Source organism: Calypte anna, chromosome 3, assembly GCF_003957555.1.
Source record: "Calypte anna isolate BGI_N300 chromosome 3, bCalAnn1_v1.p, whole genome shotgun sequence".
In the NCBI taxonomy this organism is placed as follows: domain Eukaryota; kingdom Metazoa; phylum Chordata; class Aves; order Apodiformes; family Trochilidae; genus Calypte; species Calypte anna.
In genome coordinates this window covers 46,194,016-46,216,459 of record NC_044246.1, presented here as the reverse complement: position 1 = coordinate 46,216,459, position 22,444 = coordinate 46,194,016, and the positions used below count along the sequence as shown (strand labels likewise).

General features: G+C 45.2%; 1 protein-coding gene across 2 annotated transcripts; it reads right to left on the bottom strand.

Annotated features, from left to right (window-relative positions):
* Positions 1 to 6,969: 6,969 nt before the first annotated feature.
* On the bottom strand, positions 6,970 to 16,600 carry LRRN4 (leucine rich repeat neuronal 4). Of its 2 annotated transcripts, none has more exons than XM_008500554.2 (5): positions 16,479 to 16,600; positions 14,540 to 15,266; positions 13,088 to 13,292; positions 11,364 to 11,501; positions 6,970 to 9,576 (listed from the first exon to the last, which is right to left on the bottom strand). In XM_008500554.2, the coding sequence occupies exons 2-5, from the start codon at positions 15,228 to 15,230 to the stop codon at positions 8,244 to 8,246; spliced, it is 2,367 nt and encodes a 788-aa protein (XP_008498776.1). In that variant the 5' UTR covers positions 15,231 to 15,266; positions 16,479 to 16,600; the 3' UTR covers positions 6,970 to 8,243. The 2 variants fall into 2 exon arrangements, with proteins under 2 accessions (XP_008498776.1, XP_030304552.1); XM_030448692.1 differs by lacking the exon at positions 16,479 to 16,600 and adding an exon at positions 16,195 to 16,237.
* Positions 16,601 to 22,444: the final 5,844 nt, after the last annotated feature.

Below are 22,444 nucleotides of genomic sequence, written 5' to 3'. Positions count from 1 at the left end.
GCGCAGGGTTTGCTTTTTGTCACCGCTGAGGCAGGGCCCAGAGGGAAGGTCGCCCCCTGGCTGGGCCGTGGGGGAAGGGGTTTCATAGAATCATAGAATTGGCTGGGTTGGAAGGGACCTCAGAGATCATCGAGTCCAACCCTTGAACCACTACCGCTGCAGTTACCAGACCATGGCACTGAGTGCCACATCCAGTCTCTTTTTAAATATCTCCAGGGACGGAGAATCCACTACTTCCCTGGGCAGCCCATTCCAATGCCTGATCACCTTCTCGGTAAAGAAATTCTTTCTAATGTCCAACCTAAACCTCCCCCAGCACAACTTAAGACCGTGCCCTCTGGTCTTGTTGAAAGTGATCTGGGAAAAGAGACCAACCCCTCCCTGGCTACACCCTCCTTTCAGGGAGTTGTAGAGAGCAATGAGGTCTCCCCTGAGCCTCCTCAGGGTTATGGGGAGAGGGGGGGAGTAACTCCCATTGCACGACGGCCACCAGGTCACTCGGTGGGCCTTGCCCCTGCAGCATTCAGCTGTGTTAGAAATACTTTCACAGTATATTCTTGAGAGGTGGCTGGTACACGGTCATTAATTAGGGTGCTGCATCAGCCATGTGAGTAGAGCTGTAACTCACTGGCCTGACCCGGTCTTGTGCCTTTACTCATGCTGGTGTGGTACCTGGCAGTTTATTCCCTGATAAAACCAAGACCTGCTATGCTTCGAGCACCTGGGTTTTGTTATGGTTACAGAACCTCTTGAAAATAAAAGGGTTTTAAGCATCAGCTTTATCCCGAGTGAAGTTAAACAGAATGACAGCAAAATAACAGAAACAACATAGACTTTCTTGTACTACCTGGGTCTTCCCGTATGCTGGAAGGATGCCATTTCAGTTTGTACCAGAATTCTAAAAAGGTATGCTTTTATTATGAATAATGCTAGAGTTGAAAGATAGGTTGTGTCTGTTAGCTCAGTCTGGCTTTACCTTATGGATATAAAGGCTTCAGTACCTTTATCTTTGTGGTTTCTGAATAGCTATTTAAATTGTTCATCTGCAACAATACAAACATAACATGGTTTAGGTGCAAACCGTGTACTTTAATCCACATGTGAGTTACTGTGTTCAAAGAGAGGCACAAAGTAAAATACAGCAGCTCAAAAGAATGGGCAAATAATATCTAAACCATTTAATTTTTATGGCACATCTCTTTCTGAATGGAAGTAAAAAGGCAGGATTTATAATCTAACAGTGCCCGTAAATGCTCACAGATAGAAACAGTTCAACAAGATTTACGTCCCCATACTAGTAAGGTCCTGCTTATAACAGTACATTGTGAAATAGGCGAAGTATGTGAGCTCTTGAGCTTGCTTTCCATGTCCAAGTATCTGCTTCTGTATCAGGAGCTTGTTGCAAGTGAAACGTGTCCTCATGGTGAGCAATTTTCTACTGTCAGAAACAAGCTTTGTATAGTGATAAACAAAAATCAAGCATTTGGACTGTCATATTATCAGGGGAAAAAAAGGGACTTTAGAGTCACATGATTACCTCAGACATTTCTAACAGATGCTTTTGAAGGTTTTTTTGCTGGATCTATGCACTACTGAAAGATACAAAACTACTTTTTGTCCGTTGGAGAATGTTGGTAGAGCAAAGTGTTTGGAGGTGAATGGTCTTTGCCTTTTTGTGTTTATTTTTTAACAGGTAGAGAGGCAAAGCCATTTCAAGTATCAAAGCAGAGACACATCCAGGTCATGGCTGGAGGAAAGGTCTGTGTAACAGTCTTGACGTGGACTTTTATCACCTTCAAAATAATCAGAAACAGCCTAAATAACAAACATCATGGGGGGGGGCCGGGGGCCCTCTCTGGCCCTGATCTTAAGGTGCATCAAGCATCAGTGGCAACAGTGCTAAATCCTGAACATTCAACATTAATGCAGTGTTAAAGCTACAGTCAGCAGAGAGCCAAGATTTTAGAAGAAGTGTTAAGGTTTGTTTAGATTGTTGTAGCTGGCCACCTCCTTGTTGCCTCGGATTACAGATCATTTAGAGTTTGTTGTGGTATCACAGGAAGTTCCTGGTTTCTCCTGGATGTATATAATGGGTGGTATAGCTACAGTTAAGGCTATAATGTACATCTGGGCAGTGACAGCTTCTCTGGTGCTGAACTAGGCTTGGGTTTGGTTCTGGCATAGGGTGGCACAAAGTAGCTGTTTTTCCGGCAGGAAGACACAGAGAGATGGTGTGATGTTACCATCAGAGAGCATGTGCTGCTTGATGTTACATGAGGGTTAGGAGCAAGGGTTTTGAAGGAAACAAAGGTTAGAACTGGTGTTGTTACAGCCACCTTGTCACACATGGTTTGCATACATACTGTGTGTTGGGCAAAAACAGCCCCTCTAGTGATAAGAATCTTCTGGATTTGGAGTTTTTTCCATTGCTGTGTGGAGAGCCTGGGTTTTTACTTGGTATGCAGCAAGCTGCTGAGCTAAGTTTAGTGCAGCTGTGGTTAGTGGCTACCTTCTTACTTACAGTTTGGGTCTGGCAGGGTTGCTGAGATTCAGGGCAGAGTTAGGATTAAAGGTTTTGCAAGTGTTAGTCTGTACACTGAGAATTAAAACGGATTGCCTGGGTAATTCAAAGGTTATTGCCATTCACTCTTATTTCCATCTGCCTCGTTTTGTGTCCAGTAGAAACTTCTTGGCTAGAGATTGGTTTGATCTTAGGTCACGGCAAGTTTGGAGGTGTCACTGGGTGGAGCATGCATTGTGTTTTATTGCTTGTCTGGTATCTGCTATCTGTAATTTAGATGAGCAGATATGTAGGGCTATTAACCTGTTGAGTTTTGTTCAGGGCTTTGGCTACTACTCAGCTTTCTGCTTCATTCCATGTGAAACAGAAATTACTTTTATTTCTACTAGTGTGTATGTGTGAGAAAGAAAAGGCTTCATTCTAATATTCTCCAGCATGTGAATTTATTGTGGAGCAAAAGCAAGCAGTGCTGGGTGCAAGGGGAGTCACCTCACCACGAGCTTGCACACCCCAGCCTCAGTTTCATCAGCTTTAATTACCCATAGTTTATGCATATTCATCTTATTTCCCTGAAGTATGTTAATATGTTCCAGGACATCTTAGCAGTTTTGGTCTTCCCAGACAGTAACCCCTCCCCTCCTTGCTCTTAAGAAAAACTTTACTTTTTTTCTTACGAGTGTCATCTTGAAAGAGAAATTCCTGGTCATAAGGCTGCAAAAAGAATTAGAGACAGGGACAAACACGCTGCTGAATGACAGTCTACGGGACCAGGACTGTTGATATTTTTAATTTTATAGCACATCCTCTTCCTTTCTCTTTCTTTCCCTTGGATTTTTAATAGGTAAGGGTACACAGGTGCATACAGGGTATGCACATGGGTAGTGTAAGATAGTGGCCTCTGTCTGTGAGGTGTGTAGCTAAAGTTCTTGGATTAAAGAGCAAGTTACTTCCACGTTGAGTTTGTACCTGGGGAGGTGATTCCATCCTCTACCTCTAGATGGCAGCACAACACCAGCCTCACTTTAACAGCTTGTTTCCTGGGTTGGTTTCAAAAGACTATTGTTATTTGTTGTCCTGCTTGATTACTTTTTAAAAGAGTTTGGAATGACTGTTGTAATGTATTGCCCCGCTTCAGAACAAACTGCATACTTTGGACAGCTGATAAAAGGAAAAAGCACGAGGAGTTTAATCATGGTCTTTTATGAAAATCTCTTTCAGCAAACATGAAGCATGTTCGCACCGGAGTTTCACAGGGAAATGGTGGCTCAGATGCTTCTTGACAAGCAAGTCCCTGAACCCTTGGAATCATCCTCATTTCTACCAGCACATGAATGTGTTTTTCTGTAGATCACGTCTGTGCCAGCAGAGTGCTTGCTGGGTGAGCATGGTGCTGTGCTTTTTGCCTTCTTCCTTGAAGAGGCCGATCAGTCCAGTGGTATAACCTCCTGCCTGGAGCTGCATGATCTCCCAGCTGGCCTGTTACATCTCAAGCCTGTGGCCAGGGACAACTCAGAATCAGGCTTCCTTCTGTCACCAAGGCAGATCAGAGTGAAGCACCTTGTCCTGCTGCTCTGAGCTTTCTCACCAACCTGCTTCTGCCACCCGTGACAGGGCATTTGGTGTCTGCTTCTCTACATGGAATTTATTGCCCCAAAGATAAGGCTATGCCACGCTGTTCCCTTGCAGCCAGCAAAGCTTTTGTCTGTGTGGGTTCTGGCCTTTGGCGAGATGCTTTTTTTCTGGATGGAGGCCTTTCCAGGGATCAGCTCCTTTTCCCAAAGTGTTTCTGCTTCCTGGGAAACTTCACAAGTCTCAGTGGCTGATTTTCAAACGCTGAGCTAGAGATGGAGCAGCACACACTTCTGCCATGGCAGCCAGGGGATGCACCTACATGCACTATTGGCCGTTTTGGACTTTTTTTTCCTGAGCTTCGTCCTGTACAAAGACAAAAAACATTGACAGGTGGATGGAGAAGGTTCTTCAGAATGCAGAACAATTTCTTTTTAGGAAGAAAAGTCAGAAGAAAAGTAAATAAGCTCTTCAAAAAGCATGTTGAAATACTGCCTCTGCTCTCCCAAGTCACCTTCCTCTCACAGAGAAAGAGTATGACAAGTTGAACTGTTAAACAGTAAGTGGATTACTAGTTTTGGGGTTTTTTTTGTTTGGTTGGTTAGTTTGGTTTGTTTTTTTTTTTGTAATGGGTTGGCTTTTTTTGAGCTTTCAAAATTGTTTCAGATATGAAATGCGTGGCCATTCCAGTCACACTCTTAAAGGCTCCGGTCTTTGGAGCTGCAGGTACAAGCAAGATTTGTTTTTGAGAGCGAACGGAAAGAGGGAGAGGAAGGAGGGAAAACCAGGCAGGGCAGAGCTCTTTAACATGGCTTCTCAGGTGGGTGAGAAAGTTTCCACAGGAGCCAACTCTGCTGCTGGTGTCGATCCACAGTAATGAAAATACAGGAAACATCCAAAGTGGTCATTAGTTGTGTGTACAATAAGGCCAGTTCTGGGCTTTGAGGTTGGGAAATGGGGATGACAACTTGTTGGGTTTTTTTTCTGAAGTTATGACTGGGATTATATAGAAGCCAGAGAATCATCTTCAAGGTAACTTTGCCCTAGAGATTAAAATACTGCTTGTTTTTTAGGGGTTACTTTCAAAACTGTTAGATGCAGCTACAGTAAGAAATCTGGAATGGATAAGGTGATTCTAGAAGTATACATTGTTTTTAAGAACTAGCAATAGGCAGTGCTTTCAAAGAAAAGTTTCATTCCTGAATTCTTAGGAAACAGTGTGACTTAATTCAAAAGCTACACTTGAATAATGGTTATTTTACCTGGTCTTGGGCTACAGCAGCTAGAAGACATCTGAGTTCTGGGAGGCAATACTGATAGCACCAATAACAGGAAAAAGTGAAGTAGGAGAAGCACTGATTCAAACACAAAAAAAACCCAGACAACGCAGTAGATAACAGAGCTGGTGACTACTAAAATAAATTCTGGTGGAACTTTAAAATGGTACTGGGGAAAAAAAAAGAAAAAGAACTTCTGCCTCTGAATCACTGATACATACCATAGATGTCAATAAATAAAATCCTGTGTTTTGATTACTGCTGCCAAGTCTCTTGCATCCAACTTGTGGAAGGGCAGAGAGTGACTGGGCAAGAGGCACTACTCCTGGCTGTGGGCTTTGCACTTTTGGGTGGCTCATCATCTTAGGTAAAAAGGGACTGTTGAGGGTTGCTTCAAGTTGGAGCAAGGTGAGCACACGAGAGTGGGACTTTATTATTTATATGGCTTCCAAGGAGGGCACTTTGAAAGAATGTAAGGCTCTGACATGTTGCCTTGGCTTAAAGGAAGTGAAGGCCTGTGAAAAGTCAGGAGAGGCTGGATTGAGAACTGCTTGCAGAAATCAGTTGTGATAAACCTGCAACTTTTTATCTCTTACAAGGTTGAGGTTGATAATGAGGTTGTGATTCTGGGTAGCATCGGGTTGGAACATCCCCTGGTCACTGGGCCCTTGGGGAAGTCAAATCCTGTTCCTGGCAGGTCTTCTGCTGGGGTTTGTGGCTTTCTAGTTAGCTGTTGCAGTGCTGATGAGTTGCCATGTTGTGAGGGTACTTAGGCATATCCTCTCAAAATACAATTTTAAACGGTGTCCTATTGCTTTAGAATAACTTGTATTGATGCTGAAACAATATTTTCCAGTTGCGTTATTTTTTTTTCCCTCCTCTAGAGCTAATCTCCAAGATTATTGCTAGTCATGAGTCTCTTATTTTGGTTCACTTTGTTTCTGCTTCTGGTAATACCAAAGACCCCAGTCAAGGTCTCTTAGATCTACTTAGTACAAATGCAAAGGGAGTGTATGATCCCTGTCCCAGTTTGGAATAATATGAGTCAAAAACTGAAGGTTCCTGTTCACTTAAAATAAATTACTATCTATGCCTGTTCAGTTGACCTTCCAGTAACTGCAGGAAAAAAACAGGCTGGAAATAAATATGAAAAACTAAGACAGGTCTGAACTACCAGAGGATGTGAAAATTAAGAGATTTTCGAAGTGACAGGTGACACCATCACAGCTTTTCAATTTCCAGTTCTCATCTATTGGGAGTTTTGAATCCTGGGGCATAGCCAAGCTCTGGATGGGCACAGTGGGAATTTGCAACAAGCATCTGTCCCATGACAGTGTCATTCACAGCACTGGTGTAGGGGAGCTGACAAATTTGCAGGAAAGGGATGCAAACCCATAGCCACGAGGATATCACAGCCCACTGGAGGCACATTCTAAATGAAAGCTCTTGACATCAGATAACACAACTTTTCCCATAAATTACTTTACTATATGCTGAAAGGTTGTTCCAAGGCAACAAAACATTTGAGTTAATTTATCAGACTAAATGTTACTATGTTGTAAAGAAAACACAAGGATCTCAGTCTTTAACAAAGAACCAGAATTCAACACTGTAGCTTTTATTTCCATTAATACTGGAAGCATTAAAAAATATGGACAGAACAGAGACTCTTTTACACTGTATAGCACCTTTCATTTGCTGAGATCTGGGGGATTTTACATCTTGTATCTATACAGCAGTATGCAGCAGCAGAAACATGCAGGTTCAGGAACATAAACCTCCTGGTCTCTGAATAGGAAGTATTTTGGACCAATACCTCTTATAAAACAACCATCTCTTTGAAGATGCTCTAAGCTCTTAAGCTGCTGAAGAACTGGGATTCCAAGCATCTATTATTATTTTATAGCAGAAATTAATGTCATAAAGTACATTTGAAAAATATCTGCATACATTTGCTCCTAGTGGATGGGATTTGAGATTTTCAACTCTCAGCAACATAAGCATTAGGCTGTTTCTTCACTTAGCTCTTTACCCCTGTATGAGGTAAATGACGAGCCTGCTAAATCTGTAGATGGGACTGAGCAATCATCTCTGCTTAAAAATCAATCGTGAAGCAAATGCTAATGTGCTTCCCTCCTCCTGTGGGTTACTGCTCTGCTGCAAACTCCTCTCTGCCTGTAAATTGGTATTGGTGTAGCACTTGGAAGCCTCAGTTGTGGAAAAAGATCATGCCAAGTCAGAACAAAACAATTATCCCCACCCTAAGGATCCTGCACTTTCTCTCCTTTTTTTTACAGTCGAGCCCCGTGTTTCTTTTTCCTGCTCTGAAATTGCTGAGCAGTTGCAGTCACCCATTATTTCCTGGTGTTAGCTCTGGACCTTTCTCTCACCCCTTCCAGTGGTGCTCTCTTTATTGGTATCACCTTTCTACAGACACTAGAAGGAATTGAAAACCCATTTCTGCTTATGCGAATTAAAGCTGTGTCTGTCTTGCTTAGTTAGATGGGTCTTGGATTAATGGCTCTGGGCTGACTGTATCCATGAGAGATGCTGGAGGCAGACATCTGGCAAGGCAGCCTCTCACTGTGTGAACTGCACACTATTATTTTTGTAGGTGATTATAAAAACAACTTTCCAAGGTTAGTATCCAGCTTTACTGCTGCTTAGCACACAAAAGAGAGTCTAAAGGCTTTTTTCAGTTTGGCTACCTTCACTATTTTTTTTTCTTTTTTTGTGTGTTTTCTCTCCTCTAGAAACATGAAGGCAATGAAGTCTGGTGTTTCATAATTTTGCTGAAGGACATTTTAAGAGTCTCAGGAAAACACACCAAGGTGACAGGACAGTGAGCTTTGAATGCATAGAACAATCACCTAGGCTTAATTAGTAGTTTGTAGTTTTAATGGATAATCAAATGCTGGATTCTTATAAGAGACTAAGTGTGTACCATATTGCTCACTATGAGGCTTTTTACATGCCTTGCACAGGCACAGAGACAAAACAACCGTGGAAATGAGAAAGAGTCCGCTTGCTGCAGATAGCACAGCAAAGACAGACTTGTAGCTGGGTTTTGTTTTAAATCTGGTGCATGAATTCCCTGGAATTCCCTGACTTCCCGTCTGGCTTGACCCAGCCTTGTTTGAAGCAGCCACGCAGATGTGGTAAGTGGTATATGGTGATAGATTATACAGCGTGTGCTGCCTTGCTGTGGAATAAATATTGTCCAGGACGAGCTGTCTGTCCTCGTTGCCTTGGACATGAAGCATCAGCTCATAGGTATGAACAACCGAATTTGGGGCGCACCAGCGTATCTGTGCGGAGCTGTCTGTGACTTCAGACACCTCCCTGAGCCTCGGTGGATCTGGAACCTCATCTTCTCTTGACATGCCAGGGCATAAACACTGGGATACGCTCTGAAGTTCACTGCATGGCTTCTGAAGATGTCTGCAAGGGTTGTAGTCGCAGGCAACATACGCCACTTGCTCCGGGGTTTCTGATGGGTGATCACTGTAATCGTAGTCATCCACGTAGTGTATCAGTGATCTGGTGGATGTTGGCTCTGGCTGAGCGCTGGTCCTTGTGGAGTTCAGCTGTGGCAGGCTGGGTCGTGGAGTAGCTCCCTCAGTGTGAGTGGCAAAGAGGTGGATATAGTGGTCAGTGGCATTAGGGTTTGCTGTTGCTTTAGCAGAATAATCATTAGTGGGCTGGCTGGAAGGACCTTCCTGGTGAGACGTCACTTCGGTTGTTCTAAGCTCTCTCTTTAGCTGATCTGTTTCAGTTTGAGTCGTGGAGCCATGATCTGAGGATTGACTGTGGAATTCTTGGAGAAAAGCTGGGGAGGTGGTTATGGAGGCAAAGGAAGGGGGGCGGCTTGTGGATGCAGAAACTACTTCCTCTTGGTGGGGGGAACTGTTTGCCTTTGCCAGCATGAGCCCAGTTGGGTTGGCTTCTGTCGTACTTGTTACATTCCTCTGAATGGGGGAGCTGGTATAAGTGTCTTTGGTTAGTGGAGCAGCATCTGCTGTTGTCACTACAGTAGTGTCATTGTAACTGTTAAGGATGAAAACACCGTGTTCAGGGAAGGAGGTGTTGGAATTGGGCAGCGTAACGTTTTCCACGGACTGGCATTTATCATAGAGCTCTGGCAGTGTAAAAGATGTTGAGGGTCTGTCCCAGTCTTCCTGGGATGTGCTGCAAAAAGTCTCCGAAGCCCTGCAGAGGAGACAAGTTAGAATAGGAAAGTTCCACAAGAAACCTCTAAGGCTGCTTGGGTTGGAGTTGGCAACCTGCTGTCCCAAAGCAGTCTCTATGTTAAAGAAAACATGACACCTAAAACAAAGCTAGATTGCCTCAACTATTGTGCTCTTACTGGCAGAGGGCTTTATACAGCACTGGGAACTGACTGGCTTTATGGTTTTATAACGTGCAAGAGTATCTTTTGCCTGAGAAGAGACATTCTTTGCTCCGAGGACTGTGAACTTTAAAAAGTGTCAGGGTTCAAGGCAACTTGCCATAAGGGGTCAGATTGTAATGACACGCTAGGAGGGGAACACCTGCAGAGAGATGCAACTGAGTTCTGAAGATCCTTAATCCAGCTGTTTAGGCAGCTGGAGCTGTGCTGAGGCGGTGTGACTAAGCTCCTGTTCTTTCTTCACTGAAACATTGCGTCATTTTTTTTGTAAAGAATGCCACTGCTAAGCTCATCCTGATGAGAAACAATCTAACATTAACTGTCTACTTCCTTGCTCTCTCCCCTATGGATGAAAAACCTTCTTGGTGGCCTTTCAAAAGGAAGAGATCATAAGTATGCAAAGCACTTCTTTTAACTCCATCTTATTGTAATTAGTCTGAACTGTAGGAGGGCATGGAAACAATAGGTGAGAACGGAGCTGTTTGCAAGGGGTTTTGTTGTCTGCCTGAGCTAATCTAGGCTTTGGGAGTGCAAGGGCCAAGAGGAAATAATTTGCTAAATATCTTGCTAAATCTTCCAATTCCATCTCCCAGTGGTGGCTCATCAAGGCCAGAAAGCCAGCTCATTTTTTTATTTCCAGCTAATAGAGACATATGAACTGAAATAGAGAAAATAATCTCTTTTCACCTTAAAGCAGAACCCACAGCTAATAATGTTTTCTACTGTTCTGCTTATGCCCATCACATTTTCATAGAATCATAGAATTGGCTGGGTTGGAAGGGACCTCAGGTCCAACCCTTGATCCACTACCACTGCAGTTACCAGACCATGGCACTGAGTGCCACATCCAGTCTCTTTTTAAATATCTCCAGGGATGGAGAATCCACTACTTCCCTGGGCAGCCCATTCCAATGCCTGATCACCCTCTCTGTAAAGAAATTCTTTCTAATATCCAACCTAAACCTCCCCTGGCACAACTTAAGACCGTGCCCTCTTGTCTTGCTGAGAGTTGCCTGGGAAAAGAGACCAACCCCCACCTGGCTACACCCTCCTTTCAGGGAGTTGTAGAGAGTGATGAGGTCTCCCCTGAGCCTCCTCTTCTCCAGGCTGAACAGCCCCAGCTCCCTCAGCCTCTCCTCATAAGGTCTGTGCTGGAGTCCCTTCACCAGCCTGGTTGCCCTCCTTTGGACCTGTTCCAGGACCTCGATATCCTTCCTGAACTGGCGGGCCCAGAACTGGACACAGTACTCGAGGTGTGGCCTCACCAGGGCTGAGTACAGGGGCAGAATCCCTTCCTTGGACCTGCTGGCGACGCTATTCCTGATCCAGGCCAGGATGCCATTGGCCTTCTTGGCCACCTGGGCACACTGCTGGCTCATGTTCAGCTTCCTGTCAATTTTTCCACATTTGTGTATAATTCAGCCGTGCTTTGTCCCCAGAGGGAACTTTACTTTGGATTTCTACCTCTTGTGGAAGGGAGTAGCATATATGGCACTTGAATAATTTAGATGACAGTGAATGTTTGATTTCCAAACAACTTGATGCTTTAAAGTTGCATCTAAAGAGGACTGTTCTTAAACTCACTTACTTTTGCAGCACAACTTTCTCAGGCTTGGAGAGCAGCCAGGAGAGCTGGCAGTCACAGAGCAGAGGGTTTCCATACAAGTTTATGATGATGCTATCCGATGAATTGGTATTCCAAGGATTAAAGGAACTCAGGTTACAGCTACAAGATGACAAATGTAAATAATTAGCAAGCGCTGAAGTACTTTCCAATGGCTGGAGTGTGCAGTGTGTGTAAGACACAAACCACTATTCCCAGTTCCTTGGTTGGTTGTTCCTTGGTTCCTTGGTTCCCAGTTGGTAACACCCAGTTACCAACACCACTGTTTTGCACTTTAAAGTCCAGGTTAATACCTGCCCACCTCTAATTTCCACAGCACAGAGGCTATGTTTTGAAGCATAACAAAAGTGTCCTAAGGGATAACACCTTTAGAGATGGCAGCTGGAAGAGAGGGGACCTAACAAGGGCAAGGATCTTCCCTGAAAGATGATCCTCTCCCTGCCATCATGCATTCACCTACACTTTCCTTTAGTTCTATACCATTTCTCTGGCTTCTTTCTCAGTCTTCTTGTAATGGCTTGACTTTCTCTATGCCAGTCACCCTTCTTATGTTAATTGCCACTCTCTTAACCTATACTCTCATCTACTAAAGTCAAATGACTAATACAGGAAGACCTTGCTTGCCTTTACTACTTAACTGTCCTCCCTGAAAAAAAAAAAAAAGTGATAAAGTGACCTCTCTGCAGTCTGAGTACTCATAAATTGCTCTCTTTTGTCAATGACTTTAACTGCAACTCCTTCGTTTTTTTTTTAATCCTGGGTCATGATTTTTAGCACTTTGAGCTGGTATTCCTGCAGGTATTTTTAAAGTGCTTTTTAAATTCTGGGAGATGAACTCTGTGGGTTTTGGTGGTTTGGATTTTTGGGGGGTTTTTTTTGCTTAAATGGGTGTAGTTTCTTAGAGCACAGACAGTGCTCTAGTTTTTGTTTTCTGACACACTTATGATCTGGGCCTGTATTATAGAAAACTTCAAAGGTATCCTCCAAATCTTTTTCTCTATGCTGATCGATCTGTATGTGGTTTACCTACCCTTATTCTGGTAAAGCACCTTAACTGTTTCCATATTATTTTAACAGTTGTGTGACATACCAAGTCAGTCACACTGATTTGTTGTTACCAAAATAAGCACTAAACCATTGCTTTTACTAATGCTGAATAAGAAGCTCCCTCTCATCAAAAGAGGGACAAGATTTTTTACTTCTTCCACAGTGCACATTTTGGGAAACTGTCAGCTTTCAGTCCTTTGTAGAGCAAGGAATCCAGTGACCCACTTCTCTGGTGAGACACTGCCATGGTAGATGTTTGAAGCATGGTCTGTCACTACAGGTGAGCTTCAGTGGATCTATGCTGATCTTAAGAGGCTGAGATGAATTCATCCAGCAGACTGGGAGATACAGCAGGTGAGTGGGAGCATGATTAATGCAATCTCAAAGAACCAGTAACTGTGCTGTGAGTCTCATGCCACCTCTTTGACCTACACCAGCTCTCCTGCTGCTATCAGGTCTACATCACAGGCTTACATAGTGTTATCTGCCTAGAAGATGTGTTTCTCCATGGCATGCCCCTACCTCCTCCCTAAGTATTTGATAGCGGGCAAACTCTGATAAAAATTGTCTCCCAGGCACTGTGGTGCTGTGAGGCAAAGGCAACGTGTGGTTAGGAAGAGAAAAAAGAGGAAGTTACTCACTTCTCAAATGAGAGCTGGCTCAGATGGGGAGTGCTGCCAAACATCTCTGTCCTCACGAACGCCAGTGAGTGGGAATCTTGACAGTTTAGCTCTCGCAGGTCAGGCATAGACTTGAAGAAGTCAGTATCAAGGCTCCTTAATCGTGACATCTTTGTCAGGTGAAGTGATCTGAGGTTGGGCAAGTCTCTGGTCCATTCTGGTTGAACTGAAGCAGAAAAAAGATTTATACTTGTTTCTTAAAGAGAGCATTCCTGTGGATGTTGCCTAAGAAAAAGAAAATGTTTTGAAATCACAGAGATATAAAAAGATCCATGATCTTCTGCAGATATTCTCTTTAGGAAAGAAATAGAACAAAAATCACTACAACAGTATATGAAGGCCGATGCAATAATATTTTTGTAATAATAACCTATGGGCCTTGTCATGGTGTCATTAGGGCAGAGGAAAAGAAAGGAAGAGAGAAGGGCAATAAAGCTGATTAGTGATAAGGAATAGCTTTCTTGTTAGGTGAGATTAAATGAACAAAGATTTCTCTTCCTAGAGAAGTGATGGATGAGGGGAAGTTAGAGAAGTCTACAAAGGCCTGAGTGGTGTGAGAAAAGCAAATAGCTTCTTACTTCTCCTAGCACAGGGAAAAAGTTTGAGACATGAAACTGAAAGAACAGGTCTTACACAAAATTGCCTTTCCATTCCATGACCGAATCTCTACCACAAGGGAGATGAGGCAAATTCATGGAGGAAATTTGCTGGTATATCTGTTAAATGCAAGTTGTGGTGAAACCTCTAGCCTGGGGAGTCCCTAAGCTGCTGGTTACAGGAGACAGGGCACATACACACGGAAAAAAACACTCTGTGCTGCCTTTCTCTTTTATTCTCTACAGGACAAGTGCCAGATAAAGACAGATAAAAGAAAAAAGTCATGCTGTAAATTGCTTAGGGCAGAGATTGTCTCCCTGTGCGGAAGTATTTGGTGGATTGCAGTTGACACAAAAAGCCTCTCTGTGCCACTTCAATACAGTGGTATGAAGCAGAGTGTGACTGTGGGGATGGACAAAGAAAGTTGCCAGCAGTCTGTCTGGAAAGGAAAATTAATTTCCTCCTGTGTGTCCCACAGCTAATCTTAGGGGTGACAGTGGGATGACTGTCAGTAGCAGATGGTGGAATTAGGATAGAGGTGGATTACTGCAGTGGGATAAATCATCCTGTTTGGTCGGGTCTGGTCTCTGCCCTTCCTTTGAGGGGTTGGTCTGCATGCGGGTTTCCCCCCAGTAGTTCAGTGACCATCAGGACAGTGCTTGGCACACTTGGACAGGATGTTTGCAGCTCTCAGCATGGGGTGTTCCCCCTCTAGCCCAAGCTTGGCAAGGACCAGACCCATCGCCCCAGTGAGGCTCCTGCTCTCCCCAGCCTGACCCAGCCCCATGTTTAACAGTGGGAAATCCAGGAACTTACTCTTCTCAAGGAAAGTCCCGCTCAGATCAAGCATGTTGATGGTGTTTCCAGGCCTGTTGATGGCCTCACTGGGAGATGTGCTGATGGCAAAAGCAGATTCCCTAATTCCTCTGCTGTCATCCTTCCCAAGCAGAGTTCTGGAGAGGTTCAGGAACTGTAGCTGAGGGTAACAGGAAAAAGCCATCGGCTGGATTTCCATCAGTGGATTTCCAGCCAGGGACAACCACCTCAAATTAGGCAGGGCAGAGCTGTGGCATGATGGCACAGATGACAGCTTATTAAAGCTTAAATCCAGGGAGAGGAGACTGCTGAGGGCTTCAGATCCCCATCTAACTGCACGGAGATGGTTCTGCCTCAGAGAGAGGATGCGCAGCCGTATGAGGTTTGCCACCTCCATGGCATTCACCTCTTCCAAGAGGTTGTTGCTGAGGTCCAAGGTCTCCAGGGCCTCTGGAAGGCACATGGGGAAAGCTGTCAGGCTGCTGTTGGTCAGCTGCAGGGTGACCCAGGTCCTGTTCTTCCGATCCTCGCAGGACATGCTGGTGAGATTAACGTTCTCCCAAAAGGCTTCTTGAGCCAGCTGGAAAAAGGTGGTGACATCTCTGGATACTGCAGGCTCTGCTCTGCTCACCGGGCCCGAAGATGCTGTGTTCCCCACCAACAGAGAGAGGATGAGCAAGGGTGAAAACATCCTTCTCCGAAGTGGCTTGCAATTAACTTGCAAGATCTGTTCGTGTTTTGTTTCAGGGAGGGGAAAACAAAACATCAACATTAAGAGCTAAATTAAATCCCTCCAGGCAGCTAAAACCTATTTAAAAGCGAAACATTTCTAAGTCCTTTCCTATTTGCATCCAGACAGCAGAAGCGGTAATTAATGTCTCTTCTGCAATTAAGCCTAAGTAAACATGAACCTTTGGGGACAGGAGTATCGTGCGGTCCTAGTCTAAGCGTATCGAGAGTTTTTCGTGCAGAAAGCAGCCGAGTTGCAGCACCTATTTGATTCCCACCCCAGTACTCTCGGTACCAGTCTGGCACCCAGAAAAGGAGCAGCATAGGAGGTGGGTTCTCCAGAACCGCTGCGCGTAGGCTACGAGCACAGGGCTACGCGGGAGTGCCAGTGCCACTTCAGTATAAAACTACCACTAGGTGACTGGACCGGACAGACCGCGGGAGAGCTGCGTGTGGACACTCATCCTCCTGCTCTGCTCCTGAACTGCTGGCAGTGTCACGGACCTTGTCTACCGGGTCCTGCAACGGGTCAGTGCCGCAGACATGCTCCACGCTCCAGCTCCAGGGGAAAGGATGTACGGAAAACGCAGTTTCTGAACCACCCTTCAGTCAAAAATTGAGAGTGTGCCCAAAGGCCCGGGTACCAAAAAGCACGAGATTCAGCGGTACAATTCCCTGTGCTCCCACAGTGCCCCACCTCAGCTTTACCTTTGTCATAAGGAAAAAAAAAAACCTCTAAATTACTTGTCCAGGGCTGTGAAGGAAATCTGTGTCAAAGGAGACACAGCCAGTGCTTGATTTACTAAGGTTTCTTTTGTGCTGCCAGGCACCATAAAGATCATCATTCCTCGCCCAAACATGTATCACAGCGTGCGGGGGTGACTGAAGCCCCACGTAGTACGAAATATCTTAGACTTCTTCCAAACCTTAATAGCTACTTGCTGTTCCCTGGACGGTGCCAAGTCTTGTGCTGACCATCATCTGTTGGTGCCATCGCAGGTTTTAAGTAGGGAGCAGCAAAACTGTATCATTTGGTTGTCTGTGTCTTTTTTGTCAGCAAGGGCTGACCAGTTTCAGGGCCTCCTGGGCACTGGAGCTGCTGGATTCCCAGCACATGGCAATGGAGAGGATGGGAGGAGTGGGTCTGCTGGAGCCTGATTTTAGATTTAATCTTAGTCCCTGGCTCTACACCGCATCCGCTTGCACGTACCTGCCCAGGAGCCCTGATGCCTCGTGTCTCCACTCTGCCGGGCTCCGGTTGCCTGGCCTGGATTTTATACACTTGTGTGACTCAGCCGAGCGCCTGAAACGCGAAGTGCCTCTTCTCTTCCCAGCTTTCCCTGCTCGAGGCTCTGCCCACAAGCTCAGGCGAGGTTTGTTCCAGGCTTGCTCCCCCGCATCCAGCTTTCCCCTGCCTCGAGAGGGGGTGGCTCCAGGCAGCTTTCCCCGCTCCCTTGGCCCTAGCAGGAGGTGGGTGGGAGGGCTTTGATTTCCCAACTCTGAAGGCAGGGCTGCTCCGTCTGCCTTTGTCTAAGCGGAGAGGGGGAAAGGGAAAGATCAGCCTCTGTAGTCCCAACTCTCACGTCTCCCACTGACAGGGGGGAAGGGAGAGGAATTACTGCGTTTCTTTGCTGACAGGTCACGGTGATAGAAAGCTAAGAAGTCTCCCTCAGCTGATGCTGGCTCAGGTCGGTCCCTCTGTAGGCGCCAATAAAAGGTTTCAAGTATTTATATTTCTCTCTAAGGCTTGGAAGTAAGTCCTGAAAATATTCATGCAAGACAAATGACTTTTCTAAGGAGGCCCTTGAGAAATGTCAAAAGCTAAGCTCTGCCCTGCTCCTCCCGCAGTGAGGAATTCTCTCGGTTGATGGAGAGGGCCTCTGGCATTCCGTCCTGTGCATGATGGATTTGGGAAGCTTTTCTGTGTGCTGCTGTGCGTGGGTTGTGTTCTCTGTTCTGCGTTTGCCTTACTGCATGGCTTGGAAAAATTTCCTTACTGCTCCTTCTCTCCTTTGCTGGATAAATAAAACTGACAAAGTAAAACATCTCCCATCAAGGGACCTGCTCCAAGATGGGTTTCCCTGCATTCCCACTGTTCTAATAATAATTAAGTTGATCAAGGGCTCAGATTAATGCCAGGAACTGGAAAGGGATGAATCTATAGAGATTGTTCCAAAGTAAAAGCTTAAAGGTGGTTGTTCAATTGCTACCATAAGATAACAAGTGATTTAAAGTTCCAGGGAGAACAGTAGTCAGTGCTTTTCGTTTGCCAGGACAACAGAATATCCATGACATGAAGGCAACACAGACCTGCAGGCTTTGGTGCTAAAGTGCAGATAAAAGTCTTGCTTTCCCAAAAACACTGAGTCTGCATGTATGCAGACCTTATCTCTTAACCATGTCACTTACTATCTGCCTGAGGAGAGAGCCTTGAAAAACACCAGAACATCCACAGAACAAGATACTGCCTTTCAGTAGGGTGCCCTGGAGCCATTGCGATTCCCTTTGAGGCTGAGCAAGATGTACATATTGTTCCCTTGTGGAATGGCTCTACAGGAAGACAAATAGTTCCCTAAATGAGGGGCTAATCCCATAGATTAACCCTGGTGGAGCTTCTCTTAGGTCTGCTGTGTCCATACTAACAGGTACCTTCAGAGATCTACACTCTTTTAGGTTCAAAGGGCAAACAGGAGCAGGGTAAAAAAATCTGAAGAATTTGGTAGAATAAGAGGGAAGTCCAGCCCCAGACAGGATGGGTGGAAGCCCTGTTTTCTCTTTGGGAAAGGGACCTGCCAGCAGTTCTGCAAAACTCCTCTTTAAAAAGCTGGGGAGCCCAGAGCTGGCTCTGCTTTGCCTTGGGTTAATTAGTACCTGCATTTGCTGCCCTTAGCTCAGTATTTACAGACAGCAAATTTTCGTTTACTGTTAATGTTTTTAAAAAATATCTTGGAAAACGTCCCCAAGGAAACTGGTGAACTGCCTTACTTTTAATACCTTCAACCTTACTGACTTCATTTTGGAGACTGAGACAAGCAGCCTCATAGGTCTGGAAAAGTGGCCAAGCCATTTAGCTAGCAACTGGGCCACTCATTTCAGTGAAGATGGAAGCTTAGTTAGCAACTGGGCCACTCATTTTTAGTGAAGGTGGAAGCCAGATGGAGTCTTTGCCCAGCAGCACCTGATTTCTGGGTGATACAGAGAACTTGCAAGCAGCAGCAGAGCACCCTTGGAAAATGAGTTTCCATTATTTTTATTTTCCCTGTTTGTCTCTGCTTTTTGGGTGCCTGATTTTTAAGGCAGGCTTTTTTTTTTTTTTTTTTCCCAGCTCTTTGCCTACCTGCAAACTCTAATCACCTGGAGTATTACTACAATGGTACGACATCTCAAACAGCTGCCTGCCTAACAATGAAGGTTTCTCAGAGCAGACAACAGACCCTCTCTCACCATTTCTTTTTTGACATCATCTGGCAGCAGCAAGCAGAGATTTCCCATTTGTGAGTAACTTCAGCCTGTTCTCATGCTGTTGCTGTGTTTTTCTGCAGGTTATTCTTCCCTTTTTTCTACTTTTCTAAGAACTTAAGTTGCAACCTGGGGGGAACATTTAGTAAAGGCAGGCATTTTTGTCAGCCTTTTCACATGGATGATGCACGAAGAGCTGAACCAGACGCCCACTCCCTAGGGCTGATTCAGTGCTGCACAAAACCCCTCTGCCTGCAGGAATGCCAAGGATGAGCCCTGCATTCCTTAGTGACACCCAGATAAGCAGAGCAGGGGGAAAACAGGAGAAGGCGAGGATGGTACCAGGCTATGAAGTTTAAGGAGATGAGTGTTTCTTGCTGACTGTGATTCAAGTGATGGTTAAGAATGAAACTATCCTGAAAAAATCTGGAGAATGACTTTTAAGGCCAGCAGAAGAAGAGTTTTGCAGGTCAGTTCACAGAGCAAGCACAAGCAAGACATTTTCCTGCAGAGAACAGGTAGAGGTGGCAAGAATAGGACTATTTAGTCCTATTAGCTCAGAAGACCATGGGGTGTGTGTGTTGTCTGCTGCTATAATGCATGCTGAAGGCAGTGGTGAAATCTACAGAATTCCACTACCTGATGGGGCTGTGGGAAAGCTGGAGAGGGACCCTTTGCAAGGGTCTGGAGAGATAGGACAAGGGAGGAATGGTTTCAAACTGAAAGAAGGGAGATTTAGATTAGCTATTAGGGAGAAATTCTTTAATGTGGGAGTACTGAGGCACTGGAGGTTGCCCAGGGATGCTGTGGCTTCCCCATCCCTGGAAGTGTTCAAGGACATGTTGGATGGGGCTTTGAGCAACCTGGATTAGTGAGAGGTGCCCCTCCACGCAGGGGGGGTTGGAACTAGGTGATCTTTGAGGTCCCTTCCAACCCAAACCTGTCAGTATTTCTATGATTTGTTGTAAGAACAGGCAGCAGCTGACATGGGTAGCATTTCACCCTGACCAAACCTAGATTTAATTAAGCACGATGTACACAATAGGGTTCCAGCTGAGCCTTGGTATTTGTTTCCTAAAGGTTTCTGTTTTCCTCCAAACACCAGTCCTGTCCAGGATTTTGTCTCTTCATTGCGAAATCTCAGGGCAGGCACCCTTGTCCTGCTTTCACACACATCTGGCATTTTGCAGTTAGTAACTCGGTTATTAAAAAACAATGTCCCTGTGGTTTTTAACCCTATGTGTAAATCAGGTGGTCCAAAGAAAAGAAAGCAAAGTCTAATGGAGTTACTGCATGAGTGAGGGAGGGCGTGGTGCCCCCCTGTGTATTAAGAAGAATGTCTGGAGTCTGGCTGGGACATGCAGGGTGATGTTGGTGGGATGAAAGGTGACTCCATGTCATGGCTGGCCCCCGAGCTGGGCTGGTGCAGGTGCCAGGCAGAGCAGGCTGGTGCAGGCCTCCTCTCAGGAGCTGCTGTTCTGATCCAGCCTGGAATCATGAGTGGACCTGGGTCGTTCCTTCCTGCTTCCCCCTCTCCAGGGGCTACTTGTAGGAAGAGGAGCTGTAGTCACATGCAGCCCTGAAAGCAGTCAGATAAAACCAGATTCCTTTCTTAAGTGTTCCTTATCTTTCACATAAAAGTCTTGCAAAATGAGTAGAACAAGGAGAAAGCTGGTGATTTAAAGAAAAATGGAGAGAGGACAGAGGTGAAGGATCGTTCCCTTAAAGCTAAAATTACAAGTGTGGGGCTTAGAGCCAGGCAGGATGAGGTGGCAGACCTCCTGATGCTGATCAGCAGTCAAAGGCAGTGACACAGAATGAGACTGAGGGAGGGGCAGGAAAGAAAACATAAATATTTGAGTTTCTCTGAAACCCCAGTCTGAACAACTTGGACTGCAAGTTGTAGTGTTTGCTTAGCAGTAAAACAAGTTGCACACTCTGCCAATGAGAACTACATTCAAGATTCCTGTACCTCTGTGTTCATAAGTTCAGGTGGCAACTACAGGACTTCTATGCAAGTGTGTGACAAGCTCTGCCTAGAGAGCAGCAAGCACAGGGCTGTGCTTCCTGACCAGCCCTTTATGGGAGTGTCATTGCCAACTGAGGGGCTGCAACACAGGCAGTCACAATCCTGACTGCAAAGCTAAGGTGAAGGATGAGTCTGGAAGAAAGCCTGTGGAAGAACTGGCACTGAGGTGTGTGTTCAGGTCTCCCACAGCACCCTTGGGATAGTGTTAAGTATTTCAAGTGTTTGGACTTGGACTATCTGCTACAGGTGGTTCTGACACTGGAGGAAAATACTTGGTCTGTGTCAAGAAAAGAGAGAACTATGAAAGTCCTCTCCTGAAGAAAAACTGGATGGTTTCTCAGCCCTGCTGTAAAAAGTGCTGGGGAGGGGGAAGTACAGCAGGCTTGGAAGCAGGCTGTGTCCGCTCTTCCTTTGTCAAAATGTTTGTTTAAACTGACACAAACTGAGAGTGATTCCACTGCAACCTACTGACAAGCACAGGAGAAAAGTAGAGGATGTGACAGAAAAGCCAGGGCTATCCTGTCTCCCTGACAGTTAAGAAATCTGCAGGCACTTCTGCAGCATCCTTTAGTGATACAACACCTGTCCATCATACTTCTTTAGATATGAGAAAGCAGTTTTGGTTTGTCCTGCAGTTTTGCAAGCCCTCCCAGCTTCACTTTCCCTTTGCTTTCATGATCATGATGCATTGCAGGGCAGAACCAAATGTCTTTTGGCTGGGTGGATGTGTGTGGCTCCCTCCAGCAGGCAGAGCTGGCTGCTGTAGATCTGGCTCTTCAGGCACAGTATCACTGAGTAATCTCTTCATGTTCTGCATTACAGACATCAGTAGGATAACTCCTACAGGTGTTTTAGATCATTCATTTATGAACGAGTTTAGAGTTAGATGACACAGTGAAATACAGTAACAGGGACAGAACATAGAAAGGTCTACACTTAGAGGCCTCTTCAACAAGTTTTATTGGTACCTAGACACAGGTGCTACATTTTTGAACAATGGTGTAATCACTACTTGGGTTGTAGTAGCTCAGTCTACAGGACTTAGGAACATGTATGGAATGTTTTCTGTTCCCAGTGCAAGTGTTAGACAAGTAATAAAGCTTTAAAATATGTATTTATTCAGCTCTAGTGCTGTTAAATGCTGTGCTTTTTAACAATGGCTGATGTTACAGTAGGAGTTTCATAGCTGCAGCAGAGAATAAAATTTGCTGTACAATATCCTCAAGTTACTTGTTCTGGATGCTTAAACAGAATCATAGAATCATAGAATCATAGAATTGGCTGGGTTGGAAGGGACCTCAGAGATCATCAAGTCCAACCCTTGATCCACTACTGCTGCAGTTACCAGACCATGGCACTGACTGCCACATCCAGTCTCTTTTTAAATATCTCCAGGGATGGAGAATTCACTACTTCCCTGGGCAGCCCGTTCCAATGCCTGATCACCCTCTCGGTAAAGAAATTCTTTCTAATATCTAACCTAAACTTCCCCTGGCACAACTTGAGACCATGCCCTCTTGTCTTGCTGAGAGTTGCCTGGGAAAAGAGACCAACCCCCACCTGGCTACATCCTCCTTTCAGGGAGTTGTAGAGAGCAATGAGGTCTCCTCTGAGCCTCCTCTTCTTTAGGCTGAACAACCCCAGCTCTCTCAGCCTCTCCTCACAGGGTCTGTGCTCGAGTCCCTTCA